Raw genomic sequence first — 18,782 nt, 5'->3', positions numbered from 1 at the left:
ACCTCTTTCCAACATACAGTACTGCTAGACCTCAGTGTGACAAGTTTATGATAGTAATAATGCTCTGTAGTTCTAGATGAGGATATGAAAACTAATGAAAAACACTACCTTGTATCTCCTGTCATGCTATGGTGCAGGAAAGTGCTATTAACTTACAGGAGGAAAAGGATGAAGGGCAAGAAGAGGCATAACTGTAGCTGCATCTGCTTCTGAGTCAGTTTGTGGTGTTGATTTTGTGGAAGACTTAGTAACTTATCTGCTTGACTTCTCTTACAATGTCTGTTCTTAAGAAAAAGCAGCCACTTGGTCTCTAACCTGTACTACAAGCAGTGTTATCTGAAAAGCATATTATGTTTCTGTGTTATCCTTGGGCATTGTCATATTTTAAATCCTCTAAATTATATTTTCTAGCCTGACATAGTTACTATCTGTGAAACTCAATCTCCAGTTCAGCTGAAATAGCTTCTGTGCCTTAGACTGCAAGAGACTTGCCAGCAGCATTCCCTCCTCCTTCCTGAGTCACTTTGCCACTGACAGACTGATAGAGAAACAGTAATTGAAGCCTATCGCTGTGTGACTTTGAAGTTTTTACTTTTATCAGATGATGTCAAGTTAAAACCTCCTAGATAAATGAACCAAAAGCCCAATGCCTTTTTCTTTGCTGAAAAGAATAACTCAATTCCTGGTATGACTGGCAGTATTTGAACTAGAAGTGCGTGTGTGTATCTTGCTCCCTTATCTGTGTTGCAGATCCTTTATTAGCTGTGTGAAACACTCTTGAAGTCCAAGATTGTCATGGGTCAGATCATGTAGCTGGAGTCTTTGGGGGCTACAAAATGTTGCCTGGCTTACACTACTCTACATAGAGAAGGATTAAAAAAAAAAAAAAGTTTTTCTGTTTCACAGTCTGTCAGCAGGGTCTTAAAGGTGGTGACACAGCAGCTCATTAAACCTGGTTTTGGATTGACAGGGCTGCTTCTAACAGGTGTTGCAGGTTTTAATGAACAGTCGAAGTCAGTTTCAGCTGAAGACCTATGTGTTAAGAATCAAGTACAACAAAACACCTTCTCTAGAAAAGTGGCCTGACTGATCTAATTTGAGCAGCAGAGGGGAGATGGTGTTGAACTAATTGGCCTTCAGAAACAAATTCTCAGCTGAATTCATTGATGAGGCCCATTCTTATGCTAAAAGAGTTACTGTTTCATTTTACTCGGTTTGGAATATGCAATAAGTCCAACTGGGATGGGAAGAAGCAGTCTGGCATCCTTTTCATGTCAGGTTAACAGTGGCACACTATCACATCCAGCATTCTGTCTGTCTTGTTTCAGAATTCACAAGACACCAGGTTTTGAAGTTCTAAGAGTGACCATGCTTTCCCATCTGTGTGAAAGTTTTGCTGCTTTATTTAAAACAAAATAATTATGGGACACTTCAGTTTGGAATAAGTATCTCAAAGGAAATAAACCACTACTGACATTGCAGGAGCAGGAAGACTTACATAGCCTCCAACCTGTTCAGCAGAAAGCAATCTGATCTTGTCAGCAAGTGTCCAGTGAGAACAAACCTCTGAGAAAATAACAGAATTACAAAACAAGGCATCAGTCTTCTAAAATCACCCAAAAAAAGTTATTTAAACACTTGATTCAGCTTAGCCATTGTTATGTTGAAAATAACAATGAGTTGTGAAGGAGAGAAAAATGTAGTAAAAGCATTGTGAAAGGTGAGTAGAGCCTGTCCAGGACGTACCTGCTTGGTCTGGCTGAGCTCCCCCGGGGTGTCAGATCTTGTGTACCTGTGCTGAACCCTGAGTGGCTTCTTTTGTTACACTTACAGCTTCTGATCCTCTGATCTGTTTCAGGTCTAAAGAGTTCCGTTCAAGATAATTAATCCAAGAACTAATGATTTCGTTGAACACTTAATTAATACTTTACTTGTGTTAATGCACAAGAATTCATGGAAACCTCTTAACGTGATGGATGCTTGTTTGTGTAGCTGTGGCACTAGAGCATTGATAGGAGCTATTTGCCTGACTTGTTTAAATGTGTTTCTAGAGCTGGATATAGAAGCCAGAATGTATGTGGTTTGTCCCTATAATTTTCCAATTGGTTTTCCACTTGTGCTGTCAGCTGCTCAGATGGCTTGTTCTTTTCCCTGAGCAAAATGCTGGCTCCCTCAAGCAGTGCAGGATGCAGAATTCCTTTCTCTTCCCTTGTTTGTGGTTGATTTTTTTTGTTTGTTTGTTTGTTTTGGTTGGCTGAGAGCATTCGGTTTTTGGGGTTTTTTTTCTGTTTGTGATTTGTTGGGGGGTGGGGGTTTGGTTGTTTCTTTGGGATTTTGTTTGGTTTTTTGTGGGTTTTTTTTTTTTTGGTTTTGTGGTTTTTGGGTTTTTTTTTTTTTTTTTTTTTTTGTTTTGTTTTGGTTTTTTTTGGCGGGGGGTTCTGTAAAATACTTGCAGTTGAACAGGTGTGGAGACTGGATTGCTTCAGCCACAGAAACAGACATGGAGCAGGCACTGCTTGAGCTGTGTTAGCAGTGTCAGCCCATCCGTGTGTCCCTGGCTGAATCTTGAACCAATGATTGCCAGGCTGTTCACCTTGCTCTGCTGTGCCTGGGCTTCTCCAGGTGTGCTTTGCAGGAGTTGTTCATAGCAGTGAGTTATGCTGTGACTACAGTAGCCAGAAAAATCTCTCCAGCCAGGTTTTGTTGGAGAGTTGTCCCATGGTGACTGCTATCACCTCTTTCAGATCTGGAATGTCAGTTGAGTTGATTGATAAGGAATGGTTTTTGTATGGAAGTGGGTTTTCCAGACAGCTTATTAGAGAAGCCCCAAGTCCACAGCAGAGCCACAGGGGGACTGCATAGCACTTGGTGCATGTGGTGTTTGCTCCAGAGCAGTTCTGCAGACATTTCCATGGCAAGAAAACTCCCCTTGATGTGTGCTGCAGATGTCCCAGATCCTGGATACTTCTGGCTAGGTAGCCTGCCTGAGATTGCAAAGCCTTTTTGGGTTCCTGAGCACATGCCAGGCACCCATGTGGCCCGAGGGTGTGCCCTGATTTAGATACATTGTGCCTCACTGTGCTGTCATATAATTGAGTGTCTGTTGGACACAACTAAAAAGGCGACTGTTTTCAGTCTGAGGGAGGAAAACAGATGTTTTATTCTCTTGTGAGAGCTCACAGTGATGCATCAGCTGTTGCTCCAGATCTCAATGATGACAGCCAAAAAGGCAAAGGGAAAGACACACAGGTCAAAAGGAGTTGAGGAGATCAACATTAAATAATTTCTATTTCCTTTGTGTTAAGTGACATGTGGGATTTGGTTCTGAAGCATGTGGAAAGCATTACTCTCTAAGCTAGAATTAACTTTTAAATGGGCAGGGACAGAATATTTTTTTCATTGGTTTCCTAGAGCAGACAGATCAAAGTCTGGGAAGACATATAGTTGCCAAAAGTAAAACGATATTAAAAATGATGCTGGACTTGATCAAGAGCTGTGCTAAGAGCTGGATGTAAGACATAGTTAGTTGCAAGAGGCATGCATGGGCTACAGAGTGGTTGAAGCTGCTGGAGCCAAAAGCTGTGTACGAAGGTCTGCAGAGTGCTAGGCTTGGCCCAGTGGTGTCACTTCACTCAAACATCCCTGTCCCTTGCAGGAACACACAGCAGCTCAAGCAGAGCACATTCTGACAGCTGCCCAGCTTGCAGACAGGCACTGGTACATATCTGCTGCTGTGAGGTCTGGTTCCACCTGCATAGGCACACTCAGGGGAGCAGGTCAGCCCTGGGACTGTCCCCCTGTTCTGTGTTCTTGTGACACTGTTGCTGCTGGGGTCCTGGTTTTAGCTGGAGTATAGCACTGATGGTAAGCCCCTGAAAGTTTTCCCTTAAAGTTGTTTGACATGAATTGAGAAACAGCAAATAAGAATAGCTTGGAGAGGGAGTTAGAGGGAATGGCAAAAGAACAAACTGGTGTAGTCCAGAGCTCAGGCAGTAGCTCTCAGACTGAACTGACCTTATAGGACAGGGGGAAGCATCACTGTTATGGACTCTGCTAGGTCTTGTGGCTGCTGTAGATGCTGGGTTAGATGTAGCTCAGCTGCACCCCTCACTGCTGTTGGTGAGACTGGGAAGTGTTTTAACTTGTGCCTTTAAGGATCATCCTCTGGGCTTTCTCCTGAGTGGGTCAGAAAGAGTATGAGCAGGATTCTGGCTGAAGTGGTGCCTTCCTCTGCGGAATTCCTTCTTCCCACCTCTCACCCTTTTCTCTTCCTAGCACCCATCTCTTCACTTTCCTGGGCTATTGTATCTTTCTGTGGCTGACAAAGGCATCTTGAACCTTCCTTCTTTTCTGAATGGAGTTCTTCACTGTTGTACATTAAGCTGTTGCTGATTGTGTCTGGAGACACTTCCCAAAGGCGTAGGACTGTGTGGTACGTGCTGAGCAGGCAGTCTGTCTGTGCAGGGTGGGAGGTGCTGTGAAAGCTCTAGGTCTTAGGGTGTTTCCAAAATGTTACAAAGACAGTGGCTACTGAAAATGCTATTGCATTTTTAATTGCATGTGTTCCTTTCTTCCCAAACAAGGCAAGAACAAAGCTTCTTTAGCCAGGACCTAGCAAGAGCTGTCATCATCTCATAAGTTTCCTACTCATTTCGGCTGCTGCCTTCTCCTCACCACTGGGGCTGCTCTGCCTCCCTGACTGATCCCCAGCTTTTTTCACATTGCCAACAGCTGGTGGGACTTTGCTGTGTCTGCATCTCTTTGGTGCCCTCCTCATGAGGCTGGCCATGCATCCTGTCATCATTGCATTGCAGTATTGCTGTTCCTCATAAAAGCTGGTGTTGAATGGTGTAATCTGGAAGTGCAGATGTTCAGAAGCTTGGAAACTAGTGATCAAAGGGAGTATCTGGATATTTGAACATCCTCACAGTTTTCAGTAGACTTTGGGAGTCCTAAGGGAGCAGAAGATTGTCAGTGATTATCTGCTAGGTTGTGTGCTTCCCTTGTTTTTTTCCAGATGCTGTCTAAACCTTCAGAAACACTTCTGTTCCAGTTTTAAAATGTGTTGACCCTTTCTATTCTTGTAGTGTTAGAGATGGAGTTGGGGTCAGTGCTTCTGTGCTTGGAGCTTTTTAGGTGCTCCAGCTAAAATGGTTCTGCCTGCAGGCAGATTCCCAGTGTGATTTCTCACTTGCTCTGTGCACTGTAGCAGCCTTTTCTGCTAATGGAGGGGAAAGGCAGTGTTATTAGGTGAAGCAGCCTGCTCTGTTAATAAGGCACATTGCTGTGTTGGCAATTGATTAGTTGCCATAATAAAGGCTTTCCGTTTTCCTACAAAAAACTAAACAGGGCAATGCAATGGCCTTGTTATTTTCCTTGCCATATTCTTTTTGCTTTTCTGTAGCAAAAGGAATCTTTCATACAATGAAGTCTTATTGTATGAGGCTTCATTATGCCTTGAGCTGTGAGATGCAACTAGTTACCAAAGCTACAGGGAAGTAATGGTGCTGATCCCAGGGCAAGATCTCATCAGTGCTCACAGTTACATTAATTTTTCCTTCCTGGCTGAGGACCTGGCTGTAAGTGTAAATGTTCAGCTGGGGGCAATGGAAATGTATGGAATAGTGGCAGTGTTTGTGACTAAGATATTTAACTGTTTTGTGGTGAGGAACCAAAGGCAATAGCAGTTGGTAGTGCAGGTGTTTTGTTTTGACGTCATTTCATGTGAAGACACTAAGCATTGAATATCCATAGCTGTAAGAAGCTGCATAAGCAGGACCACCTTCCTGAAAAATGGTGCTGCTGCTGTTTTTCCAGCAGTGTTTGGGGTAATTGAGATCTGAAAGTGTGAAGTAAGTTGTAACTCTGCTTTCCAACTGCAAAGTCTCCTGTTGTATTACCATGAGTGCTGCTTCCCTGGAGACTTAGCAGACTGTATTTTGTGTCAGTGGTGATTTACCCACTGTGCTGTCGGGAGCTCTGACCTTGCTCAGGGTAGAAAAGCCTCCTGTACTCCACAGCAGTGACTCTGCAACTTGTGCTTCCCTCCATGTCCTTTGGAGAAAGCCCAGTGGCTGCTCCTCTTCTCATCATACACAACCACAAGTGGAGAACCTTTGCAAAACAGGGTGAATTTATTCTTTGGAATTCCCCCCTTCAGTTCCCCTGAGCAGAGGCAGGGTAGGGAGCACTGTGATTGAGGGCTGACTTGGTCCAGCTCTTTCTCCTGGGACATACTTGTCAGCTCTTCTGGAAGCAGATGTCTGCATTTCAGGGTGATCGAGTTCTTTTAAGAATCACTTTGTGGAATTTTTGTAATGATAACTTTTTGCTCTGCAGTGCATTTTCTTTAAATTGCTTTGAATTTCTCATGTGTTCTACCAAATCTCTAGCTTTTAGATCAAGAGACAACTGAGGCACTTTGTTGGCTTTTTTTTACTGAATCCAGAAGATAGTTACTAGAATTTTTTGCTTTTGCACATGAAAGGTGCCCTTGTGTCCTAACAGTAGTGGAAAAAATACATCTCTGTAGAGATAATTTCTGACAACCTTTTCTTAATGTCTCCCAACATTTAAATGACCTTAGTTCTTCTGGAATTTATTTCACTGTAGAACAATGCATTTTTTACTGAGTTGCTCATCTGTTACCAGGTTTGTAAATGAAGAACTTTCAATAACCAGTGTTTTTACAAGTGCTTATTTTACAAGTGCTGGTGGTGTCATTGGGTGTTTCAGTTCACCTAATTCCATTAGGGAATTTGAGGATTTTCAAGGTGGTGTCTGTGACAGAATGAATGGTATCTCATCAATCTAGAGAAAGAACTCAAGAATGTATATTTAAAGTTTTCCCCCCATTCAGCTCTTTGACCATAGCTTGCAGTCATGCCAGTAAAATCAGTTGTGCTGCTCTTGCTGCCTTTTTCTTTGCTGGTGTTGGTTTTGCAGATTGTGTTGTACAAAAAACCGTAGTGTCTCTGTGAGGATTGTTGGGCTGGGGCGAGGGACTCATGCTTCCAGTGCAGATGTGGTGCTGCCTTGGAAGATGAGTGTTAACTCTTGGAATGGCAGAAGGATATGGACTATTCCAAGGTGGATGTGGTTATAGTCATGTGCAGGTGGGATACATCATTTCAGAAGCTGATTCCAGATTTCTCTGACAGGACTTTGGTTACTGCTGTGCTGACCCAAAATACCTGGCTTCAGAACTAAATTTGCCAATATCATCTCACTTCAGCTTGGTCTTGAGTGCCCAGTTCAGTTGTGGTGGATGTTTCATGTCACAAGGAATTAGAACTGCTCCCTCTCTGATCAGCACTGATCAGACTAGCAGTGATGTGAGCTATCTGTGCTTGCCTTGGACTTCTCGGTGTGTAATCTGAAGTGTTACACTTTTTTCAAAATTATATTAAATTTACTCCAAGTATGCAAGCACTTCTCCATGTTTTTGTTTATGAATCCAGATTAGCTAAGCAACTGTTAAAAAAAAAAAAAAGTGGTTGAATACTCTTAGAATTCTTTTTTTTTTTTAATATTGAAATTTAGAAGTCTTGTCTTCCATTTCCCATGCCTTCTCCAAAGAAAACCTCTCAGAGTTCAAAGTGAAATAGCTGAGCTGTGTCAGCAGTGGTGGCAATCAGCATGTTGGAGCAGCATGAAGCAAACTGGTGTCACAGCTGCTGTAGAAGCTCTCTCCAGCATTCCCGTTTAGGTCCCGAGCTGTCAGGCAGGGAAGGTTCAGCAGGAGGCTGGCAGAGTGCAGTGACTTTGTGGGGGTGTACTGCCCACCCCATTGCTGTTTCCCTGCAAAGAGGGGGGAGAAGGTTCCTGCTGTGGCATGGTGTGGTGAGTGGAGGCAAGGGCTTGTCTCTTTCCCCCCTCTGAGCTTGTCCAGGCCACTGGGGTGGCCTGAAGCTGATTCACTGCTTTCTTTGTGCTCAGTCAGATATTGCTGGATTGTGCAGCTTCTTTACCCTTTTATAGGAGTGTGTTTAGGTGTGTCTTGTTTTAAACTGGATGGATTTGTCTGCCGTGCTTGGTGACCATGTACTGCTGGAGCAGATGATGACGGACTCTCTGCTCTCTGATATGGGGAGCTGCCTGCAAGTCTTTCAGCACCACCCAGATATTAAAGGACAGATGCTTTGAGTTGTTTTTGTTGACCTCTGAAAAAAGGACTGTCTGTATTGGGAAAGGCTGTGTTGCATCCTGGGAACTAACCAGAGACTTCTTTACTGGGAGAGATGACCTGGCAGTTGGAGAGAGGCAGGAGAAGGGTTTGCTGACAGCCCTTGGTGCCTACAGAAAGTACTCTGAGACAAGACAAAGCAGCAGCAGATGCCAAATGAGCTGAATACTGGGTGGCACAACTTGCTTTATTGCCTGTCTTGGGGAACCTCAGGAGTCAAATGAGCAGAGCAGACCCTCAGGCCGAGGGCTGTCACTCTCTGATTCTGTGATCACTCTTTTGGGGGCCCGTGTAAATAGGAGGCTAAAAGATCTGTGCTGATGTCAAGGCCTGGAATAGCTGTGTAGTTATCAGCATTGCAGCATTATCTGGAATTTCGGCTGGAGAGCTGCCCTTCCTGTGCCTTGGTGTGGAGCTGTGCCCGCCAGCTGGCTCCTTGGGGAGAGGCCTGCATCGGGATCACGGCAGTGGGATGGCTGCTGCCAGCGCCCATCGCTGCTCCCGAGCTTCCTCCTGGCCCCTGGTGTGTGTTAATTCAGGCAGAGCTTCAGTAACTGTTCCAGCACTGAATGGGTGGGCTCTTCAGTGCACTCAGTGCAATGCAGCCAGGGCTGGAATTCAATTAATTCTTTGTTCATTTGCCAGCCGTGCCCTGGGTTGTCTGTTATCTGTCTGTAGCGGATCTGTTGACTCTGTCAATCCATACATGATTTCTGCTTTCTGCCTCTGACCTTGTGAGGCAGGTGTCACACTGGGGTTGATAAATGAATCCAGCATAGTTGGGAGTAACATTTGCTCACCCCAGTTGCTGTTTCCTCAATAGCTGTCCAAGCACCACTGTAATAATTGTGCTAATTTATAAGGACAACAGCAAAAATCGTGCATGGCTTAGCTCATCCTCCTGGCCTTCTCCTGGGGGTGAACTGCAGGGTATGTTTGCACTGTGCATGTGTTTCCTCTCATGTTTGAGTGATGAGTTCCCCTCACTCTTCCTGGCTTTCGGGCAGTTTGAAGAAGAGATGGATTCCTTCCTCTCCCGGGATCGAATTTATCCCTGGGGCACATCTCTGTAATTGCAGGCAGCACACTTATCTCTGTGCAGGATGCTGCCGTGATGGGGCTCTGATCAGGCAGCTGTGAATGGTGACTCAGAGTCCCATTGACTTTCCCTAAAAGCCTCTCTGCGCTGATGCGGATCTGGAGCCCACCCTCTTGCTGGGGCTCTGCTGCCGGGCCCCAGGCGGGCGAGGCTCCCCTGAGCCGGCAGACACCGGCAGCGATAGCCCTTAGGGCAGCTGGCTGAGCATTTGGCAATGGTAGATTACATCCAGTGTGCGAGATGAATGTGAAAACGAAACACAGCTAAACAAAAGCACGAGGAAAAAGCTTCTTTGGTGTATGAATAAATATTGTTGAATTAAAAATTGGCAGTGTTGAAGGGTCTGTTACTGTGAGGGGAGAAGACTGCAGGTGCTCTTTGGAGAAGGTAAAGTTGTATGTTGGGAGAAGTTAGGATACAGGGGCTGGTATTTAGGAAGGTTTTTTTCACAGGATACTTGGCATGGAGTAGTAGGCTGTTTCCCTGGGTGTTCGGAGCCGAATTTGGAGCGAATCCATGTGACAGGCTGAGGGCTGTGGGGTGAGCGCTGCTGCGCGAGTAGCGCACCGGGGTTCAGCGCAGAGCAGCCCCGCACGGGCTCCGCTGGGAGCAGCGCTGTGCCTGGAGGGGGAAGGGACAATGGGGGCGGCGCTGGGAGGCGGGAGCGGGGCCCGGAGGTCGCAGCCCCACGCGGGTCCCGCACAGCGCCGTGGGATGCTCGGTTCAGCTCGAGGCGAGCGTTGTTCAGAACGCGCCGCGCACACGCCGCGGTGCGAGGTTCCAAAAATTGCGCCGCGCACGGAGCGGGCGCTGCTGTGTTGTTTAAGGCGTTAGCAGGGCTGCTCTCGCCATACGCTCATTGAGCAGCCGCGCAACCCCCAGATAAGGACGGTTGGCGGCCGCTGGGGCGCGCCGCCCGTAGGGGAACGCGAACCGCGCCCAGGTCCCGGCGAGGGGCGGCGCGCCCCCGGCCCGCGCGCTGCCCGACGCCCGGCTCGGGGGCGCGCACTGCGCGGGGCCCGGCGCGCCCGGGAGGCTCCGACCCGGGTTCGAGCCCTTCGGCGGCGCCGCTACCCAGAGTGCTCCGCGCCAGACTGGAGCAGATTTGCATAGGGGCGGGGCCACCGCCCGGCGGCAGCGGCGACGGAGCGCGCCCTCTGCCGAGCGGCCGCGGCACTGCAGGGCACGGCTCCGGTAACGCGCGGCTGCGGGGATAACCGAGCTCCCGGTACCGGGAGGGACAGCGGGTACACAACGAGTACAGCTGTGTACGTGTATACACGGGAGTGCAAATACATGTATGTATGACAGTATCGTAGAATATCCTGATCTGGAAGTAACTCACAAGAATCATCAGCTGCAGTTCTGGCTCTTGCACAGGACAGCCCCAACAATCCCAGATGTGCCTGAGAGCCTTGTCCAAGCAATCCTTGCCTCTGGCAGGCTTGGGGCCACCACCACTGCCCTGGTTGTCTGTGTATATATGTACGGTTGTGGGTATGTACAGGGAGCTGGGCTGTGTTAGAACAGTCCTGGTGGCACCGCCTCGGGAGCCTGCCTGTCCCTAACGCTTCCAGGGGTGATTAACCTCGGTGCTTATCCAGAAATTTAGGGAGAAGTGTCTCGTACCAGCATGATCATGATCTATAGAGTTTTGTGAAGTGTTTCACACACAGGCTACACAGTACATTCAGTATGTGATGTACCTTTTTTTAGTAAGTAAGCAAGCTTAGTTAAAATCAGAGCAGGTTTTCTGATCTGCAGCCTGTCATGAAGCTTCTCTCAAACTAGGTGTCTCTCTTTGAATTCCAGTTACATCATAAAAGTGTTTGGTTTCATTTCTGCCAATAAATAATTAAGCAATTCTTAGTGCATACCATTTTCTAATTATAATTGTAATCATTGCAATGAATTAGGAATGCTAGTTACAGCAAATACTGAAATGGTTTATGCACATGGTTTGTGTACCTTGCACATCTATATACATGAATTTAGCACTGAGCAGCAATCACAGTTGCAGCGCACTCTTAGTTCATTGCCTGTTCTGTGCTTGCAGGTGGTTCTCCTGGGGATTGACATCATCTCTGCACTGGTGTCCCGCTTGCAAGATCGCTTCAAGGCCCAGATTGGCACAGGTGAGGAGTCTCTGTGTGAGTGTCACCATCACTGCCACCACCTGCACTGGCTGCTGGACTCAGAGCTGTCTTTGTTCCCAGGAGAGCACTTGGGAGGCTCTTGGTGGTTTTCATGCTCTGCTGAAGGGCGGTGAGGCTGGTGCATCCATCGGGCTTTGGGGGAATAGCAGAGGGGCTCTGCCACTGTTACATTTTTTTCCTGAGGTATTTGAATGTTCCCATTTTCTTTCCCTAGTGCTGCCAAGTTTACTTGATAGGCTGGGAGATTCTAAGGACTCAGTGAGGGAGCAGGATCAGACCTTGCTGCTGAAAATCATGGAACAAGCTGCTAACCCTCAGGTATGTTCAGCAGTCCTCCAGAGGATGAATGACTGGTTGTGAAAAAACAGGAAACCTTTTTTTCTGTCAGAAGGGTTTCTCTGCCATTTTTCTGTCTGAAATGGCTTCATCTCCCTAGACCTTGTTTTAAGATGTTTACTTCACTTGGGAAGGCTGTTGCCTGACAGGATACATGAGAGCATGTCAGTGGATTTCCCAGGGATGGGATGGGTATATGCCAAGAGTTATTGTTCCAGGTTTTTGGAAAGTACTTGCTTTCTGTAAGTATGTTTTAGGTAGTGGGGAGTTACTGTGAAGTGAGCACAAAACAAAGAATTAGTCAGATCTAAAAGTATCTTGCTCCTTTTTGTCCTGTTCTGTTTGGATGGGTGTAAGGCTTGTATTTGAGCTCCAGAGGTGGTGTGGTGTATGTCTGCTGGAAGACAGAATCTGTTTCTTACCCTATCTCATTTTTTTCTCTTTCCTGTCTTCCTCAGTATGTGTGGGACAGGATGCTGGGAGGATTCAAACACAAGAATTTTCGGACAAGAGAAGGGATTTGCCTCTGCCTTATTGCAACACTCAATGCGTAAGTCAGAACCTTCTGCAAACCTTGTGTGTTGTGTAGATGAGCCTGCTCTGATTCATAATGGTGCCTTTTGTTCTTTATTCCCAGATCTGGAGCTCAGAGTTTAACACTGAGTAAGATAGTGCCACATATATGTAACTTACTTGGAGATCCAAACAGCCAGGTGAGCTTTTGCTGTGAGTCACATCTAAAGGTTGTGCTGCTTGCCTTGTTGGTAAATGAGCTAATTGTGCTGCTGGTGGTGAGCTCTGAACAATGCTGTGCACACAGAACCCTTGGCTGGTTTTGGAAAGGTGTAATTTGAAGTATGTTCAAACCAGCATATCAGTTACTCCAAGGGTTCAGCAGAACAACATGAATCTGCAGGTGAGATGAACAGAAAAGGGAAACCTTTGTGGGAAGGGAACTCCTGTGCCTTGGAGGCTGCAGGGATCCCTGTGGGCTCAGTGCAGCACTCCTCACCTTCAGAGAGAAACCAGTCTGGGCAGGGAGGGCAGATGGGGTCAGTCAGACAGCCTGGCCATGTGCACTGCCACAAGTTGTACAGGCAGTTTCTGAATAGGGGGGAAGACAACCTGTACCAGGACCTTTAATCAGCAGTGCTACCCAATGAAAATACAAGTGGAATAAAATCTGTTACTCCCTAGTGCTTTTTTTCTTGTTTGGAATTAGGTGCAAGTATGTGGGGTTAGTGAGAAGAAGGAGGTGGAGAAGTAGTGTTCAAACTTGCTGTGTAATGTGGACTAGCAGTTTTTGAATAATGCTGTTGGTTGTTCTGCCAGCATGGGTGACACATCTGTGATCCAGGTCTGGAGAGGGTGTTCAGCTGGAAGGAGGTGTGGGGTGTCCAGCTGGAGAATGGGTTTGTGTTTGCTCTGGGGAGTTGGCCAGATTTCTGTGGCTGTCAGGGCCTCCCCTTGCTAAGAGGACTGAGAGTGAAGCAGCCTTCCCTTGCTGCTTGTGCCAGTGCAGGATGGTAAGCTCATTACTCCAAGAAATTTCATGTTTAGGGTCCTCTGTAGTTCTCAGCTTGGGACTAAGCAAGCTGTTACCCTCCAAGGAAATGTTGAGTTTATGGCTAAAGCACACAGGTGCCTTGGTGCTGCCATAGATGAGCTGTTGAATTAACTGGAAAGATGGTGAGGGCACTGAGACATTTTTCCTCTGTGCTGCCTCTTCCTTGTGCCTGCCACAGCTCCTTGTCCTGTATCCAACTGCAGGGGGAAACAAGGCTGATCTTTCCCTTCCTCCTGGGTCTGGTGCCTCATCCCCAGAAAGCCTGTGCCTGAATTGGTCAGACAGAAATCGCTGTGCCAGTGGCTCTGGGTGAAACAGTGCCCGCCCTGGGGCAGGGCTGGTCCTGGGCTCCCCTGGAGCTGCTGCTGAGCGCTGGGAGCCTCGCTGGGCTCGGTCACTGCTGCCCTCTCTTGGAGAGAGGAGAGAAACAGTTCCCGGTCAAGTCCAGTTTTTTTCTTTTGTTGTGGATGTGAAAGCTGTTCCATCAGAGCCCTTTTCAAAAATAGTGCTTTTGTTGTTTTCATCTGATGTGATTGAGTAACCCAGTGTGCATCTGGTGTGACAACACTTCTTAAACTCTGATCATTTTCTCAAAAATAAAATTACTAAAGCTTTATTATTGCTGTGGTAGACTAAACCAAGTACAATGTTGTGGGCTCCTTGCCTTGCCTCTTGGGATTTACAGTCCTGCAGCTGTGCCTCTGCTTAGCTGTGCACACAGGGCAATCCTTGCTGTGCTCAGGCTGGGCTGGGGTCTGTGCACCCCAAAACTGGGGGCACCAGAGGGGTCCCCACAGCCTGTTGTGCCCAGCAGCATCGGTGGCAAATGGGGCTGAAGGGCAGGAGTGCTGAGTGAGGGCTGGCATGAGTGGAGCAGGGGTTTGGAGGCTGGCAGGGACCTGCTGAGTGGGAAGGCTGCGGAGCAGGAGAACGGGGAGAGGTGGGTGTGAGTCAGGTGTTGGGGTTTTCTTTGGCCAGGAGGCAGGGTATGTGTGCCTGCCCTTTGACTCCCACCTACAGGCAATTCTGGCTTGTGTCTCAGGATATTCCATGTCTAGTTCTGGGGTGTATGTGGGGGTAGCTGCTGGGCCATCCTCTGAGAGGCAGAAGTGCACAGTCGGTGTTTCTGCAGAGCAGATAGTTTGTTTACCTTCTCTGCCTGCTGTGTCTAGTGGAGGAAGGTTTTAAGTACAGAAAGGTGACACTTAATCAGATTTATGTCTCTTCTGTTGGCTGGAAGGAAGGATGTGCTCAGCAATTTCTTGCAAATCAGTTTGGAAAATATGCAAAATTCATGGTGACTCAGGTGATTGATTACTCCTCCCTTCCTCCCTGTTTTATTATCAACAGAGAAATGTATGTTTTTAAGATAGCATTAAAAATCAGTTTATTTTACAATCTCCCAGTAATATAAGATCTGTTTGTGTCTCTACCTTTTTTCATCCAGTAAATGTACCTGTTGTATACAATGGGAGGAGTTTGGCAAAGGCAGCCAAGCTCCTTTTGCACGAAACCTTTCATCTTCCACCTTCACTGCCTTTCCAATTCAATTACCTGCTGATACTGTTAACATGTGAAAGGCAGGGTTGGAAGCTCCTTTATGAGCTGTGTGGTAATGTGTATAGTGGCAGCTGTTGTTGCTGAGAAATAGACAAATTTAGTTCTCTAATGTAGGACTTACTAGGGATTTTATTAATTTAAATTGTAAAGATGATTGATTTCTCTCATGTCTCACATCCAGGTTCGAGATGCAGCAATAAACAGCCTTGTGGAAATTTACAGACATGTTGGTGAGCGTGTAAGGGCTGATCTCAGTAAAAAAGGATTACCCCAGTCTCGGTAAGTTGAGAATGTCCTTAGGTCTTCACTATTTTTGGGCTGCTTTTTATTCCCTTCCTTCCTTCAGAAGACTTCAGGAACCTCATGACCTGAACCTTCTCCCAGGATCATTGTTTCATTTCTTATTTTTATTTTTTAATCTGATAAACACTCAGATTTACTTAGTGCTGATCAAGATTAAGGGAATTAATATTTTTCCTGTAGGTTCTGCATATGTAGAGAGGAGACACTTCAGAGTAGCTTGTGTTTATGCAACTTAGGCTGTCATAAACAAAAAAACTCACAAACAAAATAATCCATTTTAATATTTTATTTAAGAAAAAAAAAACAGCTTCCCTCCCCTGCCCCCCCAACCAAACCTCAAACAAAAAGCAACCAAACTTACATCAAAACCAAAGCCATGTCTCTCTGCTTCTGCTGTTTCAGGTGCATTAGACAGCTGCTCTGCATCTTGCCTCCAGTGCTCAGGGCAGAGCAGGGTTAGCCCTGAGGATGGAGAAGATGGCAGCTTGCCACTGCTCAGAGGGAAGAGGTGGTTCTGGAATTGGGGCACATGCAGGTGGAGGCAGCACTGTTGTTGCCTCTTGTTCTCCAGTGGAAGCATCTGCTCCCACAATGTGCCTTAAAGTAATAAACTCACTGGGAAGGAATGATGAGATGTGATAAGAATCTTCTGCTCTGCCAGACCTGTGACATAAATGGGAAGGTGTCAGGGCCAGAGACAAATGTTGTGTCAAGTTGGTTTTTAGGGGTGTGTTTTGTGGTATTTCTGTAAATAGTTAAGATAGAAAAAGTGGTGATGAACTGGAACTAGAACAATTAGCCTTATCACATCTTCAGTAATGTAGTATTTTCAATTATATCTCAGGTTTTCCTTTCAACTTTTGTGTGTTGGTGTTGTTTTTGGGTTTTTTTTAATATTAAAATAACTTCCTTGCATTGACATTTTCTGCTGACATTTTTTACAGTTCTCCCAATGACCTGAGTGAAGCCAAATCTGTTCTATAAGATCATAAAATGTTAGAACTTGGCTGCCCAGGGAAGTGGTGGAATCACCATCCCTGGAAGTGTTCAGAAGCCATGTGGATGTGGCATTTGAGGACATGGTTTAGTAGTAAACATGGTGGTGCAGGGTTAAAGGTTGAACTCGATGGTCTTAGAGGTCTTTTCCAGCCTTAGGGATTTTATGATTCTAATATTCCTAAAATTTAAATTCAGTTGTTTATTGTGTATTTCTTTAACTTTCAAACAGGTTGAATGTAATTTTTACAAAATTCGATGAGGTCCAAAAATCTGGAAACATGGTCCAGACTTCAGTTGGTGAGTAGAAGTACTCTCTGTTTGGTGCTTTTAGCAATTTTCAGTTGGGGAGGCATTCAAATGCATATACAGCAAGCATTCTGTTAGGGGAAGCAAGAACGGTGATTGTTCAGAAATATACACAGTGCCTTTGCAACAAATAAAATGGATGTTTAGTTTGTCTGCTGTCTTTTTGTAGTATCAGGAGAAGGAAACCTAAGTTTTGAGAAGAGAAGGTGATGCTATTAACTGTCATCTTTTCCTTTTGAGTTACATTAGGAAAATAAATCTCCTGTTCTCAAGTTCATGTGCATGTAAGTTGTTCATAAGGTGAATTAAATAGTAATTTCAGAGAAGAATTGCCTTTTCAGTTTAATGCCCTAAAAGGCACAGAGAGTGTACACAATAATGCAGCAGTGTTCTGTTTAAAGCTCATGTTGTTTGTATTTTGCAGTTCCTAAGTGTCTGGGATTCCTCCCAAATCTGTCCAAAACCAGGACACTAAATTTGCATATTTTGTATGTTTAGGACTGATAGCCAAAGACCCTTAATCTGAGCCTTAATTCTGTCTGTATTGTCTGAGACTAGTATTTTGCTTACTGTAATAACAAGTGTTTATTACTGTGTTTACAGATAAGCTTATGAGCGAGGAAACAATTTTAACAAGTATTATAAATTTAATAAGTATTGTTTAACAGTAGATTTTTGTGAGAATCCTTGGTGAGGAAATGCATCTTTCTGCTGCCAGTTGAGTAGAGCAGATGAAGAATCTGAGTTCAGCACTGTGTGTTCCCATCAACTCACACCCTCTGCAGGGCCAGGAGCTGGGGAGGTGATGTCCCAGCCATTCCCACCATGCTCTTCAAAGTCAAGAGAGCAGAGAGGTGTTTTCTCTTTTAAATAGGAAAAAACCCTTTTTCACTTCTGGCCACCATTCTTCTTGCATAACAATTTTACAACACAGTAAACTTCATCCCTGCAGAATCAATAAAATTAACTGATTTGAAAATCCTGAAATTATAGTTTGAATTATTCAGAAATGTGATGTATTATCTTGTATGTTTGGGAATGATGCTGACCTAGTACATGTTCCTCTGTGATGGAATAGGTTAAAGTTATACTTTTGCATAATATGGGACTATTTTGTATGTCCAGGTGGATGAGCCTTACAGGGGTAAAAAAGTGTAGTTGAGAAACAAATGTCCTTGTTCTTTAACAGGTGGGAGGGGAAGTAAATATTTAATCCCTTAGCAAACTTGTTTAGGTTCCCAGCCTCCAGATGATTTCTCTGAAACCCCTACTCAAACTGAAACAGATTTACTGCTGACTCAACTTCCTTGCTTTCTGCTTGGCTAGGCTAAGGTGGAATTTTTGTCTTGCTAGCAGTGGAATAGAATGAACTTTCAACAAAAGAAAAAGCAATTTGATGCATCATTGTACTAGGTAGATTGCTATTGTTTGGTGTTTCTAGGAGGCAGACTTGTGATCTGAGATGTATTGCTACATCTGAAGCATCAGATCTTCTACTTTTAGGCTTCATTGAAAGTTATTTTTTCTTTTATACCCCTTTGTCACTGTTTCAGTGAAAGATTTACCCTTTTGTGCATTGAGGTCCTGAGATGTTATGCTCTCCATCTTCTGACTCCATGGACAGGCTTTCAGTACCTCCCAACACAAGTACTCCTGTATTCTGCACTCTGTTTAACCTGATCTCCTGATGTCTCCCTGCTCTTGCTTGGGCTGTGGCAGGATGCAGTCTCTGGAGTCTGTGTGTGCAGTAGGATTTCTCCTCAGTAGAATCTCCTGTTTGAACACTGAGACAAAAAAGTAGCCTGGGGGAAAAGGGGGGCTGGAGGAGTGTTAAGGGTCAAAGAGAGCAAAGTGTAGGATCTCCTATTGTTCTGCCAGAACCTTTTCATCTTCCCTAGAAATGAAAAAGTTGTTCTATAGTTGCAGAATTAAAGTAGTTCTCATTTGTGAAGTTAGTAATGATAACATTACTAATAACATTTTTTGTGTGTGTTTGAGGGGAGGGTTCAGTTTCCCTTAGTGCCATAGGGTTGGTTGTTGCTTCCTCCTTGCCCTCCAAGCACAGCACAAATACAGCATTACATGCTCGTCCTATCTTGTGTGTCAACAGCTCTGTGCAACTTGCAGTTTATCTGTCTGAGATTGTGTAAGCCAGCAAAAGGAGCCTTATCTTCACCCACAGTCACAAGTTTATTGTGGCCTGTGAAAGACAGACAAGCTAAATTTGTCAGGTTTCTTGTGTCTCTGACACTTTCTGAACAAAGGTGACAC

The 18,782-nt window shown here is 45.3% G+C and overlaps 1 protein-coding gene and 1 non-coding gene across 2 annotated transcripts in view; one reads left to right on the top strand and one right to left on the bottom strand.

Moving 5' to 3' along the window:
- The window catches only part of CLASP1 (cytoplasmic linker associated protein 1), a 170,912-nt gene that overhangs the window by 33,637 nt on the left and 118,493 nt on the right, over nucleotides 1-18,782 (top strand). The window contains exons 3-8 of the mRNA XM_071435252.1: nucleotides 11,341-11,419; nucleotides 11,655-11,758; nucleotides 12,235-12,326; nucleotides 12,414-12,489; nucleotides 15,085-15,182; nucleotides 16,435-16,502. Of these exons, the coding sequence (XP_071291353.1) occupies nucleotides 11,341-11,419; nucleotides 11,655-11,758; nucleotides 12,235-12,326; nucleotides 12,414-12,489; nucleotides 15,085-15,182; nucleotides 16,435-16,502 (517 nt within the window). The remainder of the gene's footprint in view (nucleotides 1-11,340; nucleotides 11,420-11,654; nucleotides 11,759-12,234; nucleotides 12,327-12,413; nucleotides 12,490-15,084; nucleotides 15,183-16,434; nucleotides 16,503-18,782) is intronic.
- Nucleotides 10,061-10,177, bottom strand: LOC139593993 (U4atac minor spliceosomal RNA). The gene has a single exon (XR_011680485.1). It is a non-coding gene; the product is annotated as a U4atac minor spliceosomal RNA (small nuclear RNA).

This window comes from Agelaius tricolor, unplaced genomic scaffold (assembly GCF_023055355.1).
Source record: "Agelaius tricolor isolate 1412-34295 unplaced genomic scaffold, bAgeTri1.0.p SCAF_10, whole genome shotgun sequence".
NCBI lineage: Eukaryota > Metazoa > Chordata > Aves > Passeriformes > Icteridae > Agelaius > Agelaius tricolor.
This window is presented reverse-complemented; position numbering and strand designations above follow the sequence as displayed.